Genomic DNA, 22,470 nt, shown 5'->3' on the forward strand with positions numbered 1-22,470 from the left:
TTAATTAAAATAGTCATTTAATGAAGGTGGATCTAGTCCAAAAAAATCAGCTGTTGTGTTTGAATAGAGACAGGTTAAAGCATTCCTTAAAATGGAACATACTATGTACATTTTTCCTACTTGACTGAGTCCAATCTTCAAATTTTTTTTAAAATCTAAAAATTTGAAGTAGTTTACAATATCTCCGAATAACCATTCAACTGATGAGCAAACAGCACTCATGGACTCATTAAACATCTCCATATCTCTTGTTAGAATGCCAACTCTGAAAGGTGCCTGCAAGTGAACCCTGAGTGGGTATGCTGGATCCCCATATAAACACATTGCTCTACCAACAGGGTCAAATGCAAAGTTTTGTAAATCATCATACAGTTGGGAGACTGCCAGCATTCTTGCATCGTGCATTCTTCCTTCTACAAGAAGGAAAGAAAACAAAGGTTCCACTCTTAAAACAAATTAAGGATATATATGTCATCATTAATGTTCGCTAAAATCAAGTCATGCAGGCTTTACATTTAACTAGCACGTAGGGTATATGGCGTGGAAACAAGAAATTGAATAGGCTATCATCAATTATTAAAAGAATTTCACCAAAAAATACGACAAAAGTAAGAGGCAAGTACAATGAAACAAAATTCCATAAACATGGCAATGATGGGAAAAAAGGTTGCTTTGTGAATAGAAAAAAATGTGGGGCTTACCTACAGGACCATAGATATTAGCAATCAGTCCATTGGGAAGCGTGACGGCCTGGAACTTGAGCGCATGTACGCGCTTGTGGCCATTATAAACAACTCGCTGGTTTGACATCGGCCGACTAATGGGCCGCACAGTTCCGTCTATAAAGCCGAAACAGTTATCAAGGGCTGCTCCTTTAAAGTGGACCCCATCTGCATACGTAGCGATTAAAGGTGGGTTTAAAATACCATGGTTCCACCGTGTAACCTTGTGCCCGTGAGTATTATATATCCAGTCTGTCACCTGGTTGCAGATCATACTCAGTTCTGGCACCGATCGCCCAAAGATTGGCATCATGTCAGAATAGCGGCATGGATATGCGAACCGCTTTAGGACAATACAGAGGCCTTCGGTTCCATCGCAGATAGTTCCATTAGAGCACTTGAAGATGGGCGGAACTCTTAAGGCTTCAACAAGTAATGCGATATCCCTTTTATCGACGCGAAAATCAGCTTTGCATTCGGCAGAATTTTTGTTTTCGAGAGAAAATTTCTCGTATGCCGAGTGCTGAAATGGAAGATTTTGTGGAGCATACGCCTCGTAAAGCACTGAAAATTCTTCGTCGTCTATAATTTCTTCCTCCAAGCAAGGTAGCAGTAATTCTTTAAGTTTTTGAAAGGAAGCCATTTCTTGTTTCTTCGTTAAAACCTTCGTACGGATTTACATTAATAATGTACTGATATGGAACCCCATCGCGTCGCAAATCTTAACTTAAAATTTCCCGCGCTTACAACGCCGTCCTCGTTCCAGGCTTTTGCCCGGTCACCACGTCCTAAAAGCCGTCGCGTCCTGGATCTTAAAGTCCCTAATAAGTCTGCCTTAAAGGCCCATGTTCACCCTAGATGCATTGCGCGCCCTGTACTCGCGAAAAAACATTTCGCGTAGTTGAAAATCGCTGCCTTTAGTGTGTAAAGTCAATCTTTGTTAATCTTCTACAGTTCGCTAAATCTGGTTTAAAAGAAAGTCTCAACAAGTTCTTTTGGTATTTTTCTTTACATCTTTTTGGATATTTTGGAATGGTATCGAGCCTTTTTGTTTCTGTGAGTGTTTGTTTCACTGCAGCACTTTCGATGGCGGCTCCATCGAAACGAACGGTTGGAAGCATGGTTGGAAGACCGCGTCGACGGGGGTCGCCGAAGTACATTCGTCTCCGTGAATCCGCTTTTTTAATCCCTGGAGAGATGGGAAAGAAACTCTTGGCTGTAAATTCTACAGACAGCGTGTTTGCCGAGTTCCTTCTACGTCGAATGTTCAATTGTAAACAAAGGTCCCGTTGAAATCAGTTGAAAGCAAAACAAGCGAGTCAATGTAACATGAACAATGCTTTATTTAATTTAACCTATGAAGCGAGTGATATCCTTAACGTAAACTTATCGTCTGGCGTATCACGATTAAAGCCGGCTCTAAAGTAGCGAGAACTCTTATTAGCAAACCAATCCTTAGCAAAACCTAAAGAAAGTGTAATACAGCGATTACAGCGATTACAGACTGTATGCAGTGCTGATTCGGCGCTTTGCAAACACAACTTCTCGCTTATTCTTTCGAGAACACATACCTAAAAGCTTCCTAAGAATTAACACAAAATAATAGATTGAGGAATCAAAACATTTCACGGTCGAATCTGGCTTCAGGAAAACCTCACCTGGTGCTTAGACGTTTCGTAATTTATGACCTTCAGTGTGTTCATCGGACTCAACAAGGCATCCACATGCATTCACTACCAGTTTAAATTTTGAGGTGCTTTCTGCGGTGACATTTAACGAAGTCGGCGATATATCTTCCTCCATTTGGAAAAGAATTAAAAGTCTTACTGGCCTCTTTGAAACTGTCTCTCTAAGCTTCGGTCAAGCGTGAAAAAAGCTGCAATTGTAGTCTCCCTCGCAGTCGTTTTTAGTATCGTCACGCAACGCTCCTCAAAGTGGAAGCCAATCAAAACACTGCATTTGACAAAAGAATCGTTTCAAAACAAAAACACAAGCGCGCAAAGCCGTTTGGGTGAACATGGGCCTTTAATGAGAAAATGTTAAACAAATTGATCTTTATTGTAAAACCATCATTTCACATGTATGACACATAGACAAACTTGATTGCCAACAAGGCAACCGAGCTAAGAAGCGAGGTTGCCTCGGCGGCAGAATTATAACGCCGCGTAATGTAGGCAAAAACTCTCAAATTCTGCGTAACCCTCTAAAATTCGCATTTTTGACCTTTTTTGGGTGTAAGTAAGCGGACCCCATATTTAGGTGGTGACGTCATGGTCTTGTCACGGTTTACAACTCGTGGTCCGAAATTGGGTGATTCATTGTGCAGCTGTTCGTTGTCTCTTCAAGAGGACCTAACAGGTGAGCAAGCTTTAATACGATTTCTAGTTTGAAAGGGCAATTATTGCTCTGGTTTACTTTCTAAATTGCGTTTAAAGCAGCAGCTTTAAAAAATAGGGTTTTACGCTCAAATTTTTGTCAGAACCAGCTTGTTCTTTGCAGCTCGATTTACATTGAGGTAGCATGTTCGCTTCTCGATCTCAGAACCAGGGTTTTCAGTGTTCTCTTTCCCTTTGTGAATTATATTTTAAGCGGTAGTTGATCAAGGCATAGGGTTATATTCTCAAAACTTTTATCAGAACCAGCGTGTTCTTCGCAGGTCGATTTACATTGAGCCAGTCCTCACCCCCTGTGAGGAATGCAATGTATTTGCGGACCTTTTATTTTAGAATTTATTCGAGAGTTTTTGTCATCCGGCATGTTTTTTTGCTGCTCGATTTACGTTGAGACAGCCCAAAACTCCCGTGTGGAATGCAACGAATTTGCGGACCTTTTGTTTTAAAGACTATAATCATTATGCCTTTCAAGAGACTCTTTGTCCTGTGACACTTGCTCATTAGATCTTTCTATTTTATTCAAGTTTATATTTTTATTCCTTTTATACATTCCACCCCATTCTTGCGCTTTTCACACATTTTACTTTACACCAATTTTTTCTTACGTATATTACCACGCGAAACATTTTTCTTATCCCTGATGACGCTGTTGCTCGAAATTTAATTATTGTTTATAATTTCAGCAGTCAAAGGCCTCATTTGAACTATCCTTTTCTTTACAACGTTTATAGTTTTGATACAATTGAATTTTCCATGAAACATAAGTAATAACTTGCTCATATTTACCAACAAAGCTTCAAGCCATGTTGTTATTGCTTAAGTAATGATCCCGGTAAGGTGGATAGCAATTTCCTTTGTTATGCGGCAACGGTGCTTTCCCCACATAGGAATGTTCTCATTTTTACACAGAAAATGCAGAAACCTACATGAAGGCCGTTTACGCAATAAAATGCATTTACACTCCACTTTGAAAGGGTGTTTTTTTGTGTTAAAAGATTTTGACCAATCACGAGAATTGAAAACAATAACCAAGAAAAGTTTACAATTTTACATGTTCCCACATAGGATTTCTTTGTTATTCAAACTGAGACCAGATTTTGTTATATGGAAGATGGTTGGAAAGTAAGGATGAATATATGTACTGCTTTATGAAGTATTTTCAACTTTTGCTGTTTAAGCCAATCAGAAGTAAGTAAAGACAAAAGAAAAGTTAGCACCTTTTTTGCATTCTAATATGTTCGTTGCCGTTGTTGCTATCGTTCTTATCTGGACCGTTTCTTAATAATTAAAAAGTGAAAGCCTACAATGTGCCAAAGTTGTTGTTTTGAAGTTGTGTTGAAGAACCTTTCTGGGGAACTAGCTGGTTCTCACAACAAACAGACGATTACTTTGTTCAATTGGCTCCTTTTTATTCTTTAGTCCAATGTCACGCAGTTAGCATAACTTTTATTTTACAATTCTCTGCTAAATCAGTGTAACACCCATTTTTATATCAGCCAGGAAACCAGCTGCTTAGTGCAAACCGAATGCTGACGTAAGTCTGATCCGATTGGTTAAACAGTCTCATTAGGGTAATGGGTTCATAATAACCGTCACGAATATAGAGATGTAGTTGGTATAGTAGAACAAAGTTCATGACTAGGTGTAGTATGATAAGTTAATGTTTGGTGTAGTTAGTGTAATTAGTGTAGTTGATGTAGTTGGTGTAGTCGGTGTAGTTAGTGTTGTTCGTTTAGTTACTAATTGCTGTAGTTCGTGTAGTTGGTGTAGTTACTGTAGTGAGTGTAGCACGTATAGTTGGTGTAGTTGCTGTAGTTACTGTAGTTGGTGCAGTTGGTGTAGTATGTGTAGTTGCTGTAGTTAGTGTGTACGCTAACTACACTAACTGCACTAACTACCCCAACCGTGACAGCAATTACAGCAATTACGGAAACCGTAGTGGGCTAATTGGACATGGAATGTCTCGATATTTGTGACGGTTATCATGAATCCATTACTCTCATTAGCGTGAAATCTTCGAGATAATTGCTTTGTCGAAATGACTCTTCAACCGAAGTTTTCGCTATAAAAGCTTAAGGTGATTCCCAGGTTTTGCACTGCGCATCTCTTACTGCGCATAACAAGATAACCTCCGTAAAAAAGAGCATGTGAAGTAACATCATTAAAATGAAGTTGACCGAAGAGAAACTCTATTGCAATTTTTGCTTGCGGTTGTTTTTTTCCGAGGTGAGACTCAATGTGGTGGGAATGTGCATAACGTAAGCAGTAAGCGTGTTGCTGAGTTCGACTTCCTCACGGAGAACCTCGATAGTGGATGTTAGTGCTTATTCACTTTGATTTTCATTTAAACGCTTTCTTTATCACATTGTGTCCTAAATGTGATATCTCGATGTAAATTCTGTAAAAACGGATTTTTTAATACTTTCTTCCCCCTTTCGCATACATTCTATTTTGAAACTCGCCCCAGTCCTCTCTCAAAAATCAAGGAAAATGCATTTGGCGCGCACGTTCTGCAGCTCTACCGCAAAAACGAGTACGGTGACCCCCATTTTTTATTTCATGATTTTAATAAGGACAGTGTTTCCTTTCGGTGAGAAAAAAATTGGCACAAATCTATGTTCAGTTTTTTGGCAATTTTACTAAATTTTACGGATTGAGCTATCACGTGTCGAATAGCCCGTGTCCAATTTAATTCTACTTTGGAGCGTAAAGTAAAAACAAGGGCATTAAAGGGCATTTTTCTGTTACGTAAGTGGATAAACAATACATTAAGGTCAAATTCTGTGCCTTACCACATGCATCATTGAAAATATTTTTCCTTTTTGTCTAGTTTTGGGCTGCGCGCGGTTTTTGTTAAAGGGTCCAAAATAGCCGTATTTGTCAGCATTGTGACGTCAAAACGAGCATGGTGACCCCCACTTTTTATTACCTTTTTATCATCTTCTTGACTTGTTACATCAGTGTACCAAGTTTCATCGACAATCTATGTTAGGTTCTTTTACTAGGGAATCACCTTAAGTTAACTGACCAATATAAAACAAGGAGAACAATATAACGAGGAGTACATGTAATCGGAGCTTAGGAGAGTGCGTTCGATATGTTTGTTAGGCACACAGGTAGCAGTTGAGGAGGAAGGGTAGTTGCGATATGGATAAATATGATTATGGCATATTTTGAACGTAAGGGTTGCGTACAGCGAAACCTCTATTTAAACTGTGTATCATTATAATAACGTTTTCAAAAGATATCGTATGGTTCGGTATCAAGTGCTTGTAATCGGAGGAGACATTGGCCACAGTGCGTATAGATGGAACATTTTGTTTTACTGGCGCGAGGGCGCAGTTTCTCAAAGGCCGATTAGTTCTTAACCTGGGATTCTTTTTCCTCTTCAAAAACATTTCTTCGGATAATTTTCTCTGTTATTTTTAGGAGCATCCAGTCATCAACTTGTTGAAAAAATTAATTACATTGAATTTATTGTTTAAAAAGCTTTCACATCTGAATTTTAACTTCGCACTAACCCTGTCAAAGCCTTCAATGGAACGTGTGTGCGGCTCGCGTCAATAACTTTTCCAGTAATTTGGTCGAGCGTGTTGATTTCAGTGACTCGAGAGTGCCGCTACTCTAACATAGAGATAAAAAGTATAACATAGAGTTAAAGTGTTCGTTTGTCCGGTGCCGAAAATATCACAAGTCATGATCAAATGGCGCCGCCGAGCTTCACATCTCGGTTGATATACTTTGTGGCACAACGGCTGCCGAGCAACACAACTCGGTAGATTTACTTTGTGACACAACGGCCGCCGAGCTACACAACTCGGTAAATTTACTTTGTGGCACAACGACCTCCGAACTAAACCCGGTTTGATGCATGCACCAGGAGTCGCATTTTCCAAAGACAGTGACGAACCATGCTGAAAAATATGAAGGCTTAATCCAAAGTAAAATTTAACAGCAAACTTCTGAAAGAACTACAAGGCATATATTAGTAAACAGACTTTTCATATCAACAGATATGAAGGTACTAAAATTACAGTTTGAAAATCTAAGATGGTTGTCAGTTTACAGAATTTATTAAGCTTCTTCATCGAAGATGATTGGCTAAAATTTTTCAATAAATTAACCACGAACGTGATCGCAAACTCAAAGGGTAAATTGAAAATGCAGTTCAAAATACAAGGAAGAATTTAGAACAATAGTTTTTTAACTACAAAAACACCTATATAATCACTTATGCTTCAGATAACAGCAAGTGGTAACGTTTGCGCATGCGTCAAGCTTGCTGGGAAGCACTTGTTGACGGGAAATCGTAGTGGCCGAAAGCCGTTCTGAAGCACTTTCAAGGGAGATTTTTTTGCATACCCAATCGACAACAGACATGTCTTATAGATTGGATACTTTGGCTAAGCTATGTTGAAGTGTCATGTATGGGAGAAGGACCATTTAGGTGGTTAATTTTCGTCCATTTGGCTCCTCTGATGAAGTAGATTAAGCGTTCACGAGGTCGTTTGTTGTGATATGTTGATTTGTTGACATTCAAGCGGTCACGGATTTCTGGGTTATCTTCCACGATCTGCAGAGCTGCCTAACATTTAGGTAAGATATACCCCTTGATTTACTTTATGAAATGTGGAGCAGCATCATCGAATGTTATGTGTTAAAATTATAGCAGCCTGAATTCAACGTAATTTATGTGACCCTGGTATTTTTGTAGTATTTGACCCTGACCGTACAGCGAGATCCAGTCATATATCCCACACAAGCGACTAAACAGGTTAAACTTCTCTTTCGGTCACTCCGTATTTTGACTTTTAATGGTTAATTCAAAGGGGGGAAGTTCGAGTATTTTGATACTATTTAACGGCATGAAACCAACAAGCAAATTTCCTACTCTTACAAGTAAGGCCATAGTCGGATGTTTCCTACCATTTTCGAAAATTTGCTTTTCTGGTTTACATTGGTGCTCTATGGCGATTACTTATTCTCAGAGATTAAGAGATCGAGGCGGTGGATTGTGAAATATTATTTGCTAAAACTTCGTTAAAGATAGACAAATTTTTCTTGTCCTTTTCAACCTTGTTTTTAGATTTTTCGTTAACATGTAAAAGTATATCCCAACAAAACTTATTTGTAAGAGTATTGTCTCGGAACACTCTTTCATTCTTGAATGTTTGATTTTGCATCCAAGGGGGGGAACACTGATGAATTTGCGTTTTAATAATCATGCACTGTAAGTTCTCAGATTCACTGACAAGAACCCTCACCATTTGGAAGATGATTTTATTCTGATAATTATTCAATGATGATTTGTTTATACATACAAAATTGACGCCTAAAAGAATTGTAATATTGTGCTTAAAATGTTTACATAATGTCTTGAAACATAACTGAAATCAATATAAAATATGAAAATACACATATGTGCATTCTTTTCCCTGCCCTACTATAAAAGTGATTTAATAAGTGTGATTTAATGCATTTTCATATGACCATTACAATATTACTCCCACTTTGACACTAGCACAAGTTCAAGCGCAAAACAATTCTTGCCCTTGTTCACCTTTGCACTTGCTGGACTGCCATTCCTGTTTGAAGTACAGACAACACTGGACATGAAATCCCTGTATTTGATTCCTTACATTGGCATCCACATGACAATTAGCTTCATCACATACAATGTATTTGTACTCTTACAAAAATCATAAATGTTATTATTCCTTTTCTATCCAAAAGATTTCTTTCCTTCTTGAATATAAATTCGTATCCATGACACTGTAGAAATGCTGAAATATCTAAAGGGGTATCGCTAATTGCGGGCAACAACTAAATGCCATAGGGGTAACTTTTCACTCTCCGATAGAAATAGATCTTTTGATACTCTGGGTCTCATATATTCAGTGTTTGTGCAAATGAATTTAGGAGCACTTGGCTTGCCAATGTCGGTTTGGCTGTGTATACACTGTAGTAGTGTATATAGTCATATATCATAGGCTGCACAAGTTGCAATTTATGTAAAATTGCCCCTGAAACAAGCTCATTGATGCTCCTGGTGTCGCAAGATGACAAGTTGTGAAATATTTCATTTGCCTTTTTCCTGTTGCAGGAGCTCCCTATGAGATGCTCAGCACTAAACCTTGTTGATTCAGGTGATAGTCATTGAGGACGACTGCATCGTCACATTTAAACCAGTCGCACTTTTCACTCAAGCCATAGCAGAGCTGGTACAAAATGGCGACTATCCGTTTTTTATTTTACCCTATACTGTCTGCAGAATGTGAAGGGTCTGTCACTCCATCCTGAACTGCATCAAATAGCCTTGGTGCCCCAGAAGACACACAGACAAGCTTTAATTTTAATGAGTCATACATTGGCTCACTTGAAGCTACCATAAACTCAGACTTTATAAATATCAGGCTTTAAGATCCTTAAGTTCTCCTCATGTTGAAATTGAATGAAAAGGAAAAGTTAGAGCTAATTTTCTCTCATTTTCAATTTTTTAATCTTAGCCTAGATATAGGCTAGTCAATGGAGCTAGGCCTTATTACTTATATCTTAAATAATTAACACATGTGCAGTAGAAAGTACCAACAACAAAATTTATGAAAATCCAAAAAGAGTGCAAGCATGGAAGTATCAGAAGCAGAAAATTCACTTCAATGTCTCAGAGAGAAAATGCAGTTTTAGATATGACTTTGATCTTTACTAATTTAAGTATTGTCACTGTTATGTGCATATTTGCAATTTTCTAGTATGTAGAAGTGTGGGGAGTAAAGGGAAGGATTTTTCATGGTTAGGGTTACCTCAATAAAACACATCTGTAATATGAAACATCTTGTACCACACTCCTGTTTTGGCTCATCTAATTCTTTATTTTAGAAGTATAAGGGGCATCTTGGAGTCAAGAGCCTCCATATTACAAAATTCTGCCTAAACCCCTGAATAAGTTAAGGCATCACATAGATTTAGTAGATGTCATTTCTTGAGTTTGGGTCTTCAGTTTTATATCATCTAGTCAGAAAAGGAAACATACAATTTCATAGCCCTGGGTGGGATATCTTTGAAATTCGTCGCAGAATTAGGGCACTGCACCTGCTTTGGCCACTGGTGGTTAGGATGGGGTATCTCTGAAAAGTAATAACTGGCAGAATCACTGCACTAAGGTTGTCAATCTCTTAAAAACAGGGCGTTCCTGAACCATAACTGACGTGAAATCGTATTATTGCAAGGGGATTGTCGCAAGAACTGCAGTTATGACTATATAAACAGACTAGCATTTAGAATTTTTTTCACAGCGTTTTATTCAAATCGTAAGCGTCGGACGTTTTGTACTCGGTCACAACTTACATGAAGAGATTTTTTCCCAGTTATCCAGTGTTTAATAGAGGAGTTAATGTTTTGCAGCTGTTACACAGAACCCCATCGACGTGTCCGCGCGCAAGCCAAAACACGAAACAATAATCACTCATGGACCACAAACCGCGCAAAATTGTGAACGATCTGCGACTTATTAGCCTTGAGACTAATCCCGCATATTACAAAGAAGACTTTGTCTTATCTTTACTCTACAAAGATAGAACAGATGACTAAGACGATGGTAATTTTTAAAAGAGGCGCCATTTTTCTTTTCTGCATTCGCTGCGATCCAATACCACCACAAACTTCCGTCCAGCGGCTCGCGCATACTCGCAACGTTACCACTTGCTGTTGCTTCAGATGACATTAGTTATGACATCATTACCCTTGGCACGTGTTTTTCACTCGTTTCCGCTTCGTGCTGATTGGCGGAAATCAGACGGCTCAGTTTAAAGTTATCCACTGCCAAGAATTCGGTTAAAAACTCAAAGAAACACGCTTAAAACTGTCAAAAACAAGCAGGGTAGTCATTTCCTGGTAAATATCGAAGGAAGACCAGATTAAGGCCAAAAATGTTAAATTGGACAAAATACTACATATAAACAAGGCTTTGTTAGGCCAAAGGCTCTAATTAAACATATTTCATGAACAGAAGTGTTACCGCGGAGATGCACAAAATTGGTACATCTCCTTTGCACCGAATTCATGTCAGGAGAAACTTGCTATCGATCATCAATTAACTTAGGAACCAAACCTACTAGTAGTGAAGTAGATTACTCAAACCAATCAACAAGAACGCTTACAACAACTCATCTACAGACATACATCGTAGCAAATGCCACAAGTGGCTAACGTAACACCTCAATCAACTTTCTCCTTTAACAAGACCAAGGAGAATGAATCAACAGAAATCATTTTCTCATTTCGGGAGAGGATGTCGTTTGATCAGTGCTGATGCGTAGGAGTTGAACACCAAGTAAAATAAGTCAAATTATTTTTTTTAATGATATTTTCCTTTACCTATAGATAATTCCCGACTCGATTGAATTTTGTAATAAATCCCAAACACCAAATAAAATTCCTTTGATAATTTAAAGTCAAAAACATGCGCACTGCGAACATTTTTCATGGCTTCCATTTTTATTGTTTAACATTTGGGTGCCATCCTTTTCTATAGTGGAATCCATTTAAACCTCTAAAATTATGAAAAAAAAAAATATCGCCAATATCTGAATAGGCACAATTCACAAAAGATAAACGAATTCGCCTCGTTGGCACTTGCCGGAAGGAACCCCTAGTTATGAAATTATTTTTTGGGCAATCGAAATAAATATCACTTGAGAATGACAATGAAATCACAGTAGTTTCAGCTCTAATTAATAACTGTGAAAACCAGATGTTATGTTACTTGCTATTCTGAGACTTTTTTTCATATGAAATGGCATATAACAGCAAGCCTTCACAGGAATTATGAATATCAAGATTACTTAGTGATAAAATAGGCTGAAGACATCTCATTTACGATCGAAGGGTTCGAGTTTTCAATCGACAAACTCTGTATTGTATTGTATTTTTCCTTTATCTCTTATACGTTGTTTTTATTTTTCCTCCATGTAAGTTTAAGTATTGTCATTAGAAGTGTTGTAACCAATAAATGTTATTTAAACCAAAAAAAAGAGAAAACATTGAGCACGTAACGACGCTGAAAAACTCACAAAAGAGAATTGTCTCCCCGTGGAAATGTCACTAAATATTTCGTGATCTGGATGAATACTTCCAGCAACAAATAAGTTCGAATTTTGCATGGTAAAATTGGAAATAAGAACAAACTTACCTGAAGTCGACGTTGAATTTTACCGACCGAACATGCACTAGCTATAGACCAATAGATCAATAGACAAATGGACCGTTTATTTAACCAAGCTTGCTTTCTTTATCAGCTTCTGCTATAAATTTATATTATTGTCGTGCATTAAAGTACGGCAAATGCGAGTTTGTACCATGTTTGTTTTGAGTTTGTACTTGGTGACCATCGGTAGATTCACGCAATTTCTATCCATAAGATTTGTTTTGAGCGATTTTAGCTGCTCGTCATTTCCTATTTCGAGAACTTCCTAGCTTAAATCTCACGTTTGCTGTTGGCCGTTAACGCGACTCTTAATCTTTCTAAAAAAACACAAACACATACACACAAAAATAATGGAAAGTATCTCTAAAGTCAAAATTAGACATTTTGTCTTCAAATAACTGACAGCTAGCTTATCTAGTTTGTTTGATTATGCAGTAGCCCCTGGCTTCCACGCAGACGTTCTTCAAGGTTCCTTCCGCGTTGGGAAGGAACGCTTGACGAACTGTAAGTAAGGGTTATAAATCACATAACCACGAGCTGAAGGCCGATAAACGGCTTAGTTTTACATTGGCGAGGATTCCTCAAGGGATGCAAAAATACTTTGACGAAAAATGCCTCTATTGTTCATCTGTCTTTTGTTTTTTAACACTCCATGCTGGCACTGGTGGCATTCACAGGTTTCTCGGCTTTTTAATTATGTTAGTTTTTCAAAGTCGCATTTCAAATTAGTTGTTCGCAGTGAATGCTAGAAACAGCCTAAAGAGCCTAGCAGTTTCGAGCGATTCAGAGCCAGAAGTAGAGCCGTTTATTACTCAAACTAAAGCAGCTTCAGTGGCGGTACAGCAAGAGCTTTCGGGAAACAATTGGAATCTTCATTTGCGGGTCCAGAAATCGAGCAAGCAGTTGACAATTTCAATTTTCGCACCGAGGATCTTTCGACCGACTGGCATGTTTACAGACAAAGAAGATTCCGGGCGAGGGATCACTACTGTAACAGACAAGGAAATTCAGTCGAGGAATGAAGCAAGAATACCACAAAACACAAAGAAGTCAACTACACGTCTTCATGGAGTACATGAGTTTGGGATGACTGGTTAAAGAACAGAACACCTTACCATCACAGCGACACTTTCGTGGGACCGTAGAATTTTAAAGACGCTGTTCAATTTCGAACTGTCGTTCTGGCTGTGGAAATCGATGAACCAACAACTAAGAAAATTCGTGAATGTGGCGCAAAAGAAACGCAGCTCAGTTTAATTTTAGTAATTATAGCGCCGTGTTTAGTCTAATAAACATTTGTGAACTTTTTCTTTTGAAAGCTAATTGCTGGTTTTCAGTGCCACGCCATTCAAAATAGATCAAAATAAAAATCAAAACCATTCGACAGATAAAGTCCAGAATCTGAGAAGTGAAAGGAGGTAAATATACAAAAACCCTCGCCAAGATTTGGGTCGAAGGAATAATTCGTATACGAGATATCTGAGGAAATGTTTTATCCAAATTTATAGAGCTTTGTATGGAGACGCCATGCTGGAGCTCATCCGGATGAGCTCCAACATGGCGGACGGAAGCCCACAGAAATATCTGTTACCGAGTTTTGCTACAAATGCGTGAATTTACTCCTAGAGGAACTCATTAACATTAAAGTAACACTTTTTCTAATACTTGAACCGTTTAGATAGCAAAATTCCTCGCAAAAATTCACTTTTTTTAACCTAAATGACAGCTCTCTTGGCCGTCATGTAAATGCTTCGTCACGCAAAAGCTTAGAAATCAAGGCGTACTCTATTACAAAACCAAGAACCTTTTTGAAACGAAAATTTGTTTGAAAATTAGTTTTCAGCTGCTCTAATACACCATGAAAGTAAAATCTCAGTAGGATCGATAGTTTTGTAGTTTGAATTTTAGTGACGTCATGAGAAAACCAACACAACTGTAAGTCACTTATCCCCCTCGCATAGTAATACATAATCCCCTCGCATTTTGAATTAGCTGTTCATTAGCCCCACTCCTCCCTTCAAACAATCAAAGCCGCATCCAGGTTTTCAGACAGTTGATTCGGGGGTTATGTAATATATCCCCCCCCCCCCAAAAGAACAGAGGAATCCGAGCTTTTGTAAAAATAAGAACGTCTGCGTGGGAACAGGCCGAGTGCAGCTGGAGCGGGTTATTTTCTACAGTTATTCTATTCGCGTAAAAGCCGCCGCATGACGATTCAATCGCGTCTATGGAACAAATCTCAACGCACATCGGCTGGAAATCTACTCTGACCGCTAAGTATTATACTCAAACAGACAAGTTCCTTAGTCTCACCAAAGTGGCTGACATGCTTGCCCAAAGGACCTCAGCCGTCGACAAGGACACGGCTCCCAAGGTCACAATCATTGCGGAAACCTTCCGTCTCTATGACAAGATTTGGCTATAATAAAACTTAATAAAGTTTTCTGGCAATTATTCTCCGTCTTTTGGATGAGTCTATAGCACCCCTTGTCTCGGGGAAAATTATTTCACCCATAACTTATCCATCAAGAGGCACAGGGTGGCTTTTATGCGAATGTGAATTAGTTGCGATTCATTATCAATTATTATTTAATAGTATCAAAGAACTCAGTTTCGAATTACCATAAATTGATACATTGCTCCGAGCAAGCAAACAAAAGTAACGAATTCATGTTCGCATAAAAGGCACCCTATGCCTCTTGATGGATAAGTTACGGGTGAAAAATTTTGCAAAAGGTGCAGGGTGAGCTTACACAGGAAATTTGCCAGAGCGGCCGAAGGGAAGGAGGGTGGGAAAACTTGTTTTCCCCTTGTGGAGTAGACTTGCGAGAAGAGAGCGAATTCGTTTGCAAGGGTGTATAAAAGGCCTAGAGAATTTCCCTGGGGACCGAATGGGGCCAGTAGAGTGTTTTCACTTAAGTGGCCAGCCTCTATGCAAATTTATTGGGACAAAAGAAAGCGTTTGCATAAGAAAAGAGTTCAACTCCCAAAGGAATTGGTTTGGGACACCAACATGGCCACCGTTTCATTGTTTTGGGACACCAATATGGCCGCTGTGACTTCATGTGAAAAGTGGCTTACGAGGGAGCACGCAGTCATCTAGTTGATTAAATCGTCATGCGACGGCTTTTACGCGAATGACAAAAGAAATCGAATCGGGATTCAATGATTAATAATTCATTTCTAATGTTTTATTCCCCTCAGCCTCCACCTGCAAGCCAAGTATGAATTTTGATAATTCAAACAAAGCTGATCTTATAACCCAATATTATAACCCACGTTCAATATATTAAAATTCTAACATGAATCCGAGGCCTTCTAGTCAACACTTTTCTATATGCTGTTTGCTTTTGTTTAGACTGCGAGCAGTCTCTCTTTGTGTTCAGATTTCGTAAGGGGAATGCACGCGTGCGAGAGCGTTGAGCGGTGACACGCGTGGTCATTTGCGTGTCTCGGACGTTTTGCTCGACCGACCAAGAAAAAAGAGAGACTGCTCATAGTCTAGCTTTTGTTTTTGCTCAAGTCTCTTCTGGGAATTGCGAGGCAATGGAGTCCTGAAAAATTTTCAATTTTGGCCGTAATGCTTCGGACTCATGTTAGAATTTTGATTTATCGAACGTGGGCTACTGTGAAAAGAAAAACTTATTTTTAATTAAATTTAAAAAAGTAAGTATTTTAAAATAATAAATAAAACTAAACTAAAAGCTTTTTAGACTCTGAAAACAATAAGAAAGTTGTAAGTTTTTTCAGTCATTAAATTGACCAGAATACACCCCCAGTTTTAGCTTGTCGGTTGTTTTTTCGTATATTTAAATAAAAACGTTCTCTAGGAAATACGAAAAAAAGCAAAACAGTTCTTCAACAGCAAAACAAAACATAGAAGCTCAAGAGGTCTACCCGTGCAAACGGTCGACGCAACGTTGTTAGCCAACAACTCCCAACATTGTTGGATGTTACATGTTGCGTCTATTTGCACGGCACCCTGTTGCATTTTGTGGCATGTTGTTGCTTGATGTTGGAGTTGTTGCGAAACGTTTGTCGAGGTGCAAACGGACACAACATGCCTCCCAACATTGTTTGCCCAACAATGTTGGGAGTTGTTGCATCCGTTTGCACGTGGCTACAAAACAAAAGCTTTGATTAAGCTATCCCAACTCTTAAAGGCTGTTTTTTTTTTTTTAATGAAAGCTCGCGGAAGTTGTTACAGCAGGTAAAGCCGATCTATTTATAACCTGAATTTGCCGAGGAGCAGACATACGAAGACGGGAACTTAACATTGACGAGGAAAATTAGTCTGGGTTCTCCGAGGATGGGTCGTCGCGTAACGCTCCTCCCCACTAACGGCCGCTAGTGGGGAGGAGAGTTGTGTGACGACCCTAATAGAGACTACCGGTAGTCTTGGAAGGTGTGTTATCTGCCTCGGACCTGACGGCCTCGGTGGCATTAAACCCTCTCCCCGAGGTGCATAATTCTTCAGATACCGGACATCTTGCTAATGTGGACAGCTGCTAACTCCCCGGCGAAAATTACAGACATTTGACTTAGACAAACTCCAGCTCATACGGACTTATTGACACACCTCTCGGTTCCGACGGCATAATTGTATTGTCTGTTCTTATTCTCGTTATAACGGGCATCAATCAGCATCTTTCAATATTTTGGCAGAATTATATCAAATTATCATTTATCTCTTCCTCTTTTTCTCTTCGTCTTTGTCAGTTTAGTTAACATTCCGATTCGGGTTTATCATAATCCTTCTAAGAAACTACCGTACTTGCAAAAAAACAATCATGATGTACGTAATGTACATAAACTGGATTTTCTTATACCGAACTGTAGTGGATTTTGTGTTCTAAAAATTGTTCAGTGACTGTTATGGTGAACGAAAGGGAGATGCAAGTTCTATTCTGTTACTATTAGAATGCTGGCGAAATTTTTGATGAATTCTTACTCGGATTACTCGTGTTTACTTTTGGAAGACCTCCTTGACCTTCTTTTATTTTATTCTGTTTTTTTAAACTATTATGGTAACAAAATAAGCTTGACCGATTTTCAGGTAGGTTTTTCGAACCGAGTGAATTAGTTAACGCTATTAGATTAAGAACCTGTTCCAGCTCGCTTCATTAGTTCCAGAAATTTCTCGTCGACTGTGTATACCTTCGATTCTCAAACTGTAATCGGCGGACATGTTATACCAAATTCGCTGGCAAGCGCATCGGCAGTTTCTAAACTGCTCCATTCTAGCTTACGGCCTTGTTTTATCTCAAGTCCGACTTGGTTATAATGTCGCTCTAGAACTTGCAAACAGGTATTGGTAAGGTCACCTTTACATGGGTGCTTATCAAGACCTCCCTGAAGATCGTGGACGAAAAAGGGTAAATTATCGCTTGCCGACACGGAATGATTAGAACATATATCCAAATTATTTCCTGCTGCTTTGTGTGATAAGCAATAACTGGTAAAGACATTTTCGTTGAGAGCCAACCCAGCGTTACCATGATAACCTGTTTGAGGCTCGGAAAGAACAGTTTCTATATCTTCGGGCCTAATGGTGTGGCCACTTGGAAATCTTTTATTATATTCTGTTAGGTCAGCGCACATTTCAAAATTCCAGTCGTAGCGATCTCTTTCAAAGTACCATGCATAAGAGAGGATGATGCTGACTGGAGAGATAAAAGTCGTGTAAAACTTTCTGAAGGCCTCCTCAAAGTTATTTGTATTTAAATGTTTTAGGATATGCTCTCTGCAGTGAGTGACCGTGTCTCGGTACATATATACCGGAAAATACGTCATAAAATCAGCGACAAATGGTAATCCTAGCGCCTGTTTAGTAGTATCTGCCCATTTATATACCCAGCTCCTGTAGAAGGTGCAGGCGGAGCCTAAGGCACGTACCTTTGTCCCATTAAAAATTGTGGACTTAGTTACTGGGGTAAAAAAAGCTGAGTCACTGTCCATCCAAGCAATAACGGTGTCATTTGAAAGTAGGTCAATGAAAAAACTGCTCCAAAGCTGTCTGTTATAACCGGGTGTCTTAGGCGAGCCTTGAAACTCCAGAGTTCCTTTGTCCTTTGGAAGGGCCTCATAAAAGAATTCAAGTCTACGATCAGGAAAGTATTTTTGGGCAAGTGTTTTTAATTTTTCGGCAAATTCATGATCCTCTTGTGATTCTTCATCAAGTCCTACGACTAAATTTCCAAAGGAAGGAGGCCAGAAGAGAACGGAAGTCCTGAAAACGTTACACAAATAACGTTGCCTGTGATCTGGTCGTTTGCCAGACATCCTCACGAACACACTTATTGAGGTATCTGGGGTGTGCTTTGTTGTCCCTAAGATCTCTTTGTTTGTCACAGGTCTTGCGGTGCTGTGGTTGCTAGCTGAGACTTGGGAGGTTTCGTAGAACCAAGGTAGCGAAGTTCCCCTTCCCGAGTTCACATGTGATATGAGTATCACCATGGCGGAGAGGGCTAAAATAAGGCAGATGAGAACACCTGTTCTAATACTTCGTAAAACCATTGTCTAGTCAGTTGTATAGCTTTCTTCAATGGACTACTGCTACAAAAGAGAAGAGGAAAATGTTAATTAAATTTAATTTTTGGCATCTCATAAATGGTGCCATGTAGTGTAATGCAAGACAGTCTTGACAGTCTAGATTACCACCGCGGTCAAACGTCTAAATCGTTATTTTTGTTTTTTATTGCTGGGATTTCATTTACCAGTTAGAGAAAAATGGGCAAAGATGTATAAATCAGTTAGTCAACATAACTATCTTTCCATTTTTCTAAAAATCTTGAGCTTTTTTCGCTGAAAACGCTTCTCGCTAAAAGAGAATCATGTTTGAAAATGGCGCCGATAATAACGTCAGCATCGGTTTTCAATCACTTAGAACTTTTTTAGTAAACTTTTAAAAAGTTTAGTAAACTAACAGGATGTTGGTAATACCCTAAATTTTCGATAGTGAAAGTAGCAACCTTAACTTTGAAGTATTTCGCTTAATTTTTGCAAATTTCACTCGTTTGACCGCTGTGAAGTCTAGATTCCACGCTGTGGGTTACAGATTCTAGGGACTAGATTCCGTATTTCTTACCAGTAGATCTTGCAGGGGCACCGAACGTCATTTTTCGGAAAATATCTGTTTGGAAGACGATTTGAGATCTAGAATTATTGGAACATTTTTTGTAAAATTTCTTGCTTGTTTGCCTCTCCTAGGATTTTCAAACATGTAAAAATTGGTATACCTTATTATAGGAAATTAACGCTCCATAAAAGGTATTGGAAATTAACGCGACTTAAATTAACGCGAATTTAATGGAAAACGACTTTCGAATAAAGAAAATTAACTCGAAAGAGGAGGTAGAATTTTATAATAAAGGAAATTAACGCGATTAAGACACGGTGGTGACAAGTAGAACAAATTTATTTCAACACTGGATGCAAAAAAATTCAAAACTGAACAAAACTGAGCTGACATCACTTCTGACAGTGACAACGATGAGGATGAACCGAAATATTGTAAACCTTCTCCTTAGCTCTTGTGAAAGATGAAAAATAAAGGGTAAATGGAAAGAAAGAAAGCTTGTAGTTAATTACGTTTTTTAGGTGTCAAGAATGTCTGGACAGGTTCCAAAATTAGGGTTAAAATAGTGGAAATTAAGAGCGCGGAAATTAACGCTGCACTTAATTAACGTCGCGGAAATTATCGCTCAACAAAATTAACGCTATTTAAATTAACGCGAATCATGGAGCTTTAATTTCCTATAATAAGGTAATTGCCCATCTTAAATGGATTTTTACCGTAAAAAGGTCACCTAGAATTTTTCGGGAGCCGACCGTTTGTCCAGCTGAAATTTTCGAAAAGGTAAGTTTTAATCCCTATTATTTTCGGATCACTAGACTTTCAGCTAGGAAATCTGAACAAATGAAAAATTTTTAGGAGATAAAAATATGCCCAGATATCTACCGTCTAGATACTAAAATACGTTTAATAATGCCATGTTTAAGTTGTTTTGAACTATATTCTCCTTGGGTGCCCTTGATCTTGGAGTCGGGATTCCTTAAGCGCTGGATTCGGGATTCCAAAGCTCTGGATTCCTGACTTCACAAACGGAGGAGGAGGAGACTTTTGACGCAGTATTTCGGTTGCCCTTGATATTACTCTCCCAGATGTTCTTTTAGAATACTACTGACCGAGGCAGAATTGATAAGTCAGTTTGACTGCTTTGGTCAAAGCTGGCGAACGTTTGAACGATATTGACGAACATTAAGGTTTAGAATTACCTGTCTGAGATAACCAAGAAATCGATGTCTCGCAACGTTGAAGATTTCAAGGTTATTACACGTAGAGTAGACGAAAAAGAGACGCCTCAACACTGATATGAAAAATGTAAGTATAACTACAATGTATACCGACGATTTCCAAAGACCGCGTACGTTGTTATTCACTGAACTCTATTATCTCTTGCCACGATACCTGCACTTACAAAAATTTGAGTTGTACGTTACGTCTTGTGAGTGGCTGGTAGTGAGGACGAAAAAACAGAATTGCGTTGGAGGGACATGACGAGGAAAAACAATAGAAATGTGTTGGTGGTGCGAGTTAAACAATGGTCTTGTTGGGTTGATGGCGATTGAGGAGAAACAATGGAAACTAGACGCCGAAAGGCGTTCTCAGGGCCTTTCCTTGACGTAGACTGATTAAGAGCCATAATAGGACAGAGAGGGACACTCCCAGTAACGCCTTTGGGATATCTTAATTCCAAAAAAGTTATTTTTAGAACTATGCGGACCATGCGGAAACAGTTTCCGGTAAAGTGGTTGACTTCCGGAAGATTCAGCGCGCCAAAGCGAGGCGGGGTCAATAAATGAAAAAAATGGCTGCCTAAGTGGAGGGACGATATGGAGGGTGTGTACTTGATAAGTTGTCCTTCTTCAGCGAAGAACCTATCATAGAAATTGGTTAAAACTTCTACACAAACGGATTCTTTACAAGAAACGGTAGAAATACAGTTAAAGCGACCGCGTGGACCATCGTTTTTTGTTGGAACAGCTGGAAAGAGGACCAGTAGCAATGCGGCCCGGATAAGCGTTGAACACAAAATGCGGGTCCTACAAAGACGACCGTACAAGCGACCGTGTGGACGTATTTTCTGTTGAAAAAGGAAGGAAAAAACGTATAGAGGTTTCTAGTATTTTTCTCAAGGACATGACCAGGAATCATGTGGAAAACACCTTTTCCTGCTTTGACTGATATTTTGTACCGTGCTTCACATCGGACAATTAACAATTAAGCACTTTAATATTCTTGAACACGAGGTGAATAGAAGCGGAATATTCGCGGCGAGGTCAATATTCCTAAAGCCACTATTCACCGAGATTGAAAATCAGTAAGGAGACCATTTAAGTTCAATTTGATTGACGGTTTTGACGGATCAACTCATGTGTGAAAATCGGTATGTGCAAAAGTTTGATCTTTACAGAATTTTCAAACATTGCAAATCAAATCGCAGTTAAAAAAAATCGTTTCGCAAACAATGGCCTAATGGGTTATATGGAATCGCCAGAACTTTAAATTCTGCTTCCCAGCCTGTGAAGAAAAGAAGAGCTTTGTTTTCATCTGTCGACTCGCCAAGTCAGGGAAAAAGGTTTTTTGCGCAGTTTGTGTTGTTCTTTAATAAGTGTAGACAATGGTGGCCCGGTTGCTCGAGGTAAGGAACCGTTTCTCTGTAGTTTTCTTGACATTGAAATCTCGAAATTTTGTAAAGATTTGCGTTTATTTTTTTTGGTCATAAGTTAAATTTGATTTCTGGGGAAAATTCGCCTTTGAAGGAAATATTGAGTTTTCAAAACCACCTCTTCCATTTTTAAACTGTAATTGTCAACATTCCAGCGAGCAAAAAATATTGCTTAGTAAAGTTAATCGGAAAACGCTCTTTTGAATGCTTTGAAGTCTTTTCTTACCTTCAAAAAAATGGACCCTAGGATTTTGCCGAATTCTGAAAGGTTCTTGCTCTAAAAAGATTGGCAAAACACCAAGCTAACGCATTATTTACTCGCGAGGCTAAAACACTACAAAGATCACTGAGTGTGTATCCTGAAAACAATTTTTGCTTGTAAAAGCTTTATTTGTGTAAGGTTATTTGTGTTTTTTCATGTT

General features: G+C 38.8%; 2 protein-coding genes and 1 long non-coding RNA gene across 3 annotated transcripts; 1 reads left to right on the forward strand and 2 right to left on the reverse strand.

Annotated features, from left to right (window-relative positions):
• LOC140932299 (uncharacterized) lies at positions 1–1,365 on the reverse strand. Its single transcript, XM_073381920.1, has 2 exons — positions 702–1,365; positions 1–413 (listed from the first exon to the last, which is right to left on the reverse strand). Exons 1-2 carry the CDS (start codon positions 1,363–1,365, stop codon positions 1–3), a joined length of 1,077 nt encoding a protein of 358 aa, XP_073238021.1.
• Positions 1,366–7,365: 6,000 nt separating this feature from the next.
• On the forward strand, positions 7,366–9,957 carry LOC140931138 (uncharacterized). Its single transcript, XR_012164926.1, has 2 exons — positions 7,366–7,711; positions 9,219–9,957. It is a non-coding gene; the product is annotated as an uncharacterized lncRNA (long non-coding RNA).
• Positions 9,958–16,957: 7,000 nt separating this feature from the next.
• LOC140931133 (uncharacterized) lies at positions 16,958–18,855 on the reverse strand. The gene has a single exon (XM_073380883.1). The coding sequence runs from the start codon at positions 18,831–18,833 to the stop codon at positions 17,484–17,486; it is 1,350 nt and encodes a 449-aa protein (XP_073236984.1). The 5' UTR covers positions 18,834–18,855; the 3' UTR covers positions 16,958–17,483.
• Between the last annotated feature and the right edge of the window lie 3,615 nt (positions 18,856–22,470).

Source organism: Porites lutea, chromosome 3 (assembly GCF_958299795.1).
Source record: "Porites lutea chromosome 3, jaPorLute2.1, whole genome shotgun sequence".
In the NCBI taxonomy this organism is placed as follows: Eukaryota; Metazoa; Cnidaria; class Anthozoa; order Scleractinia; family Poritidae; genus Porites; species Porites lutea.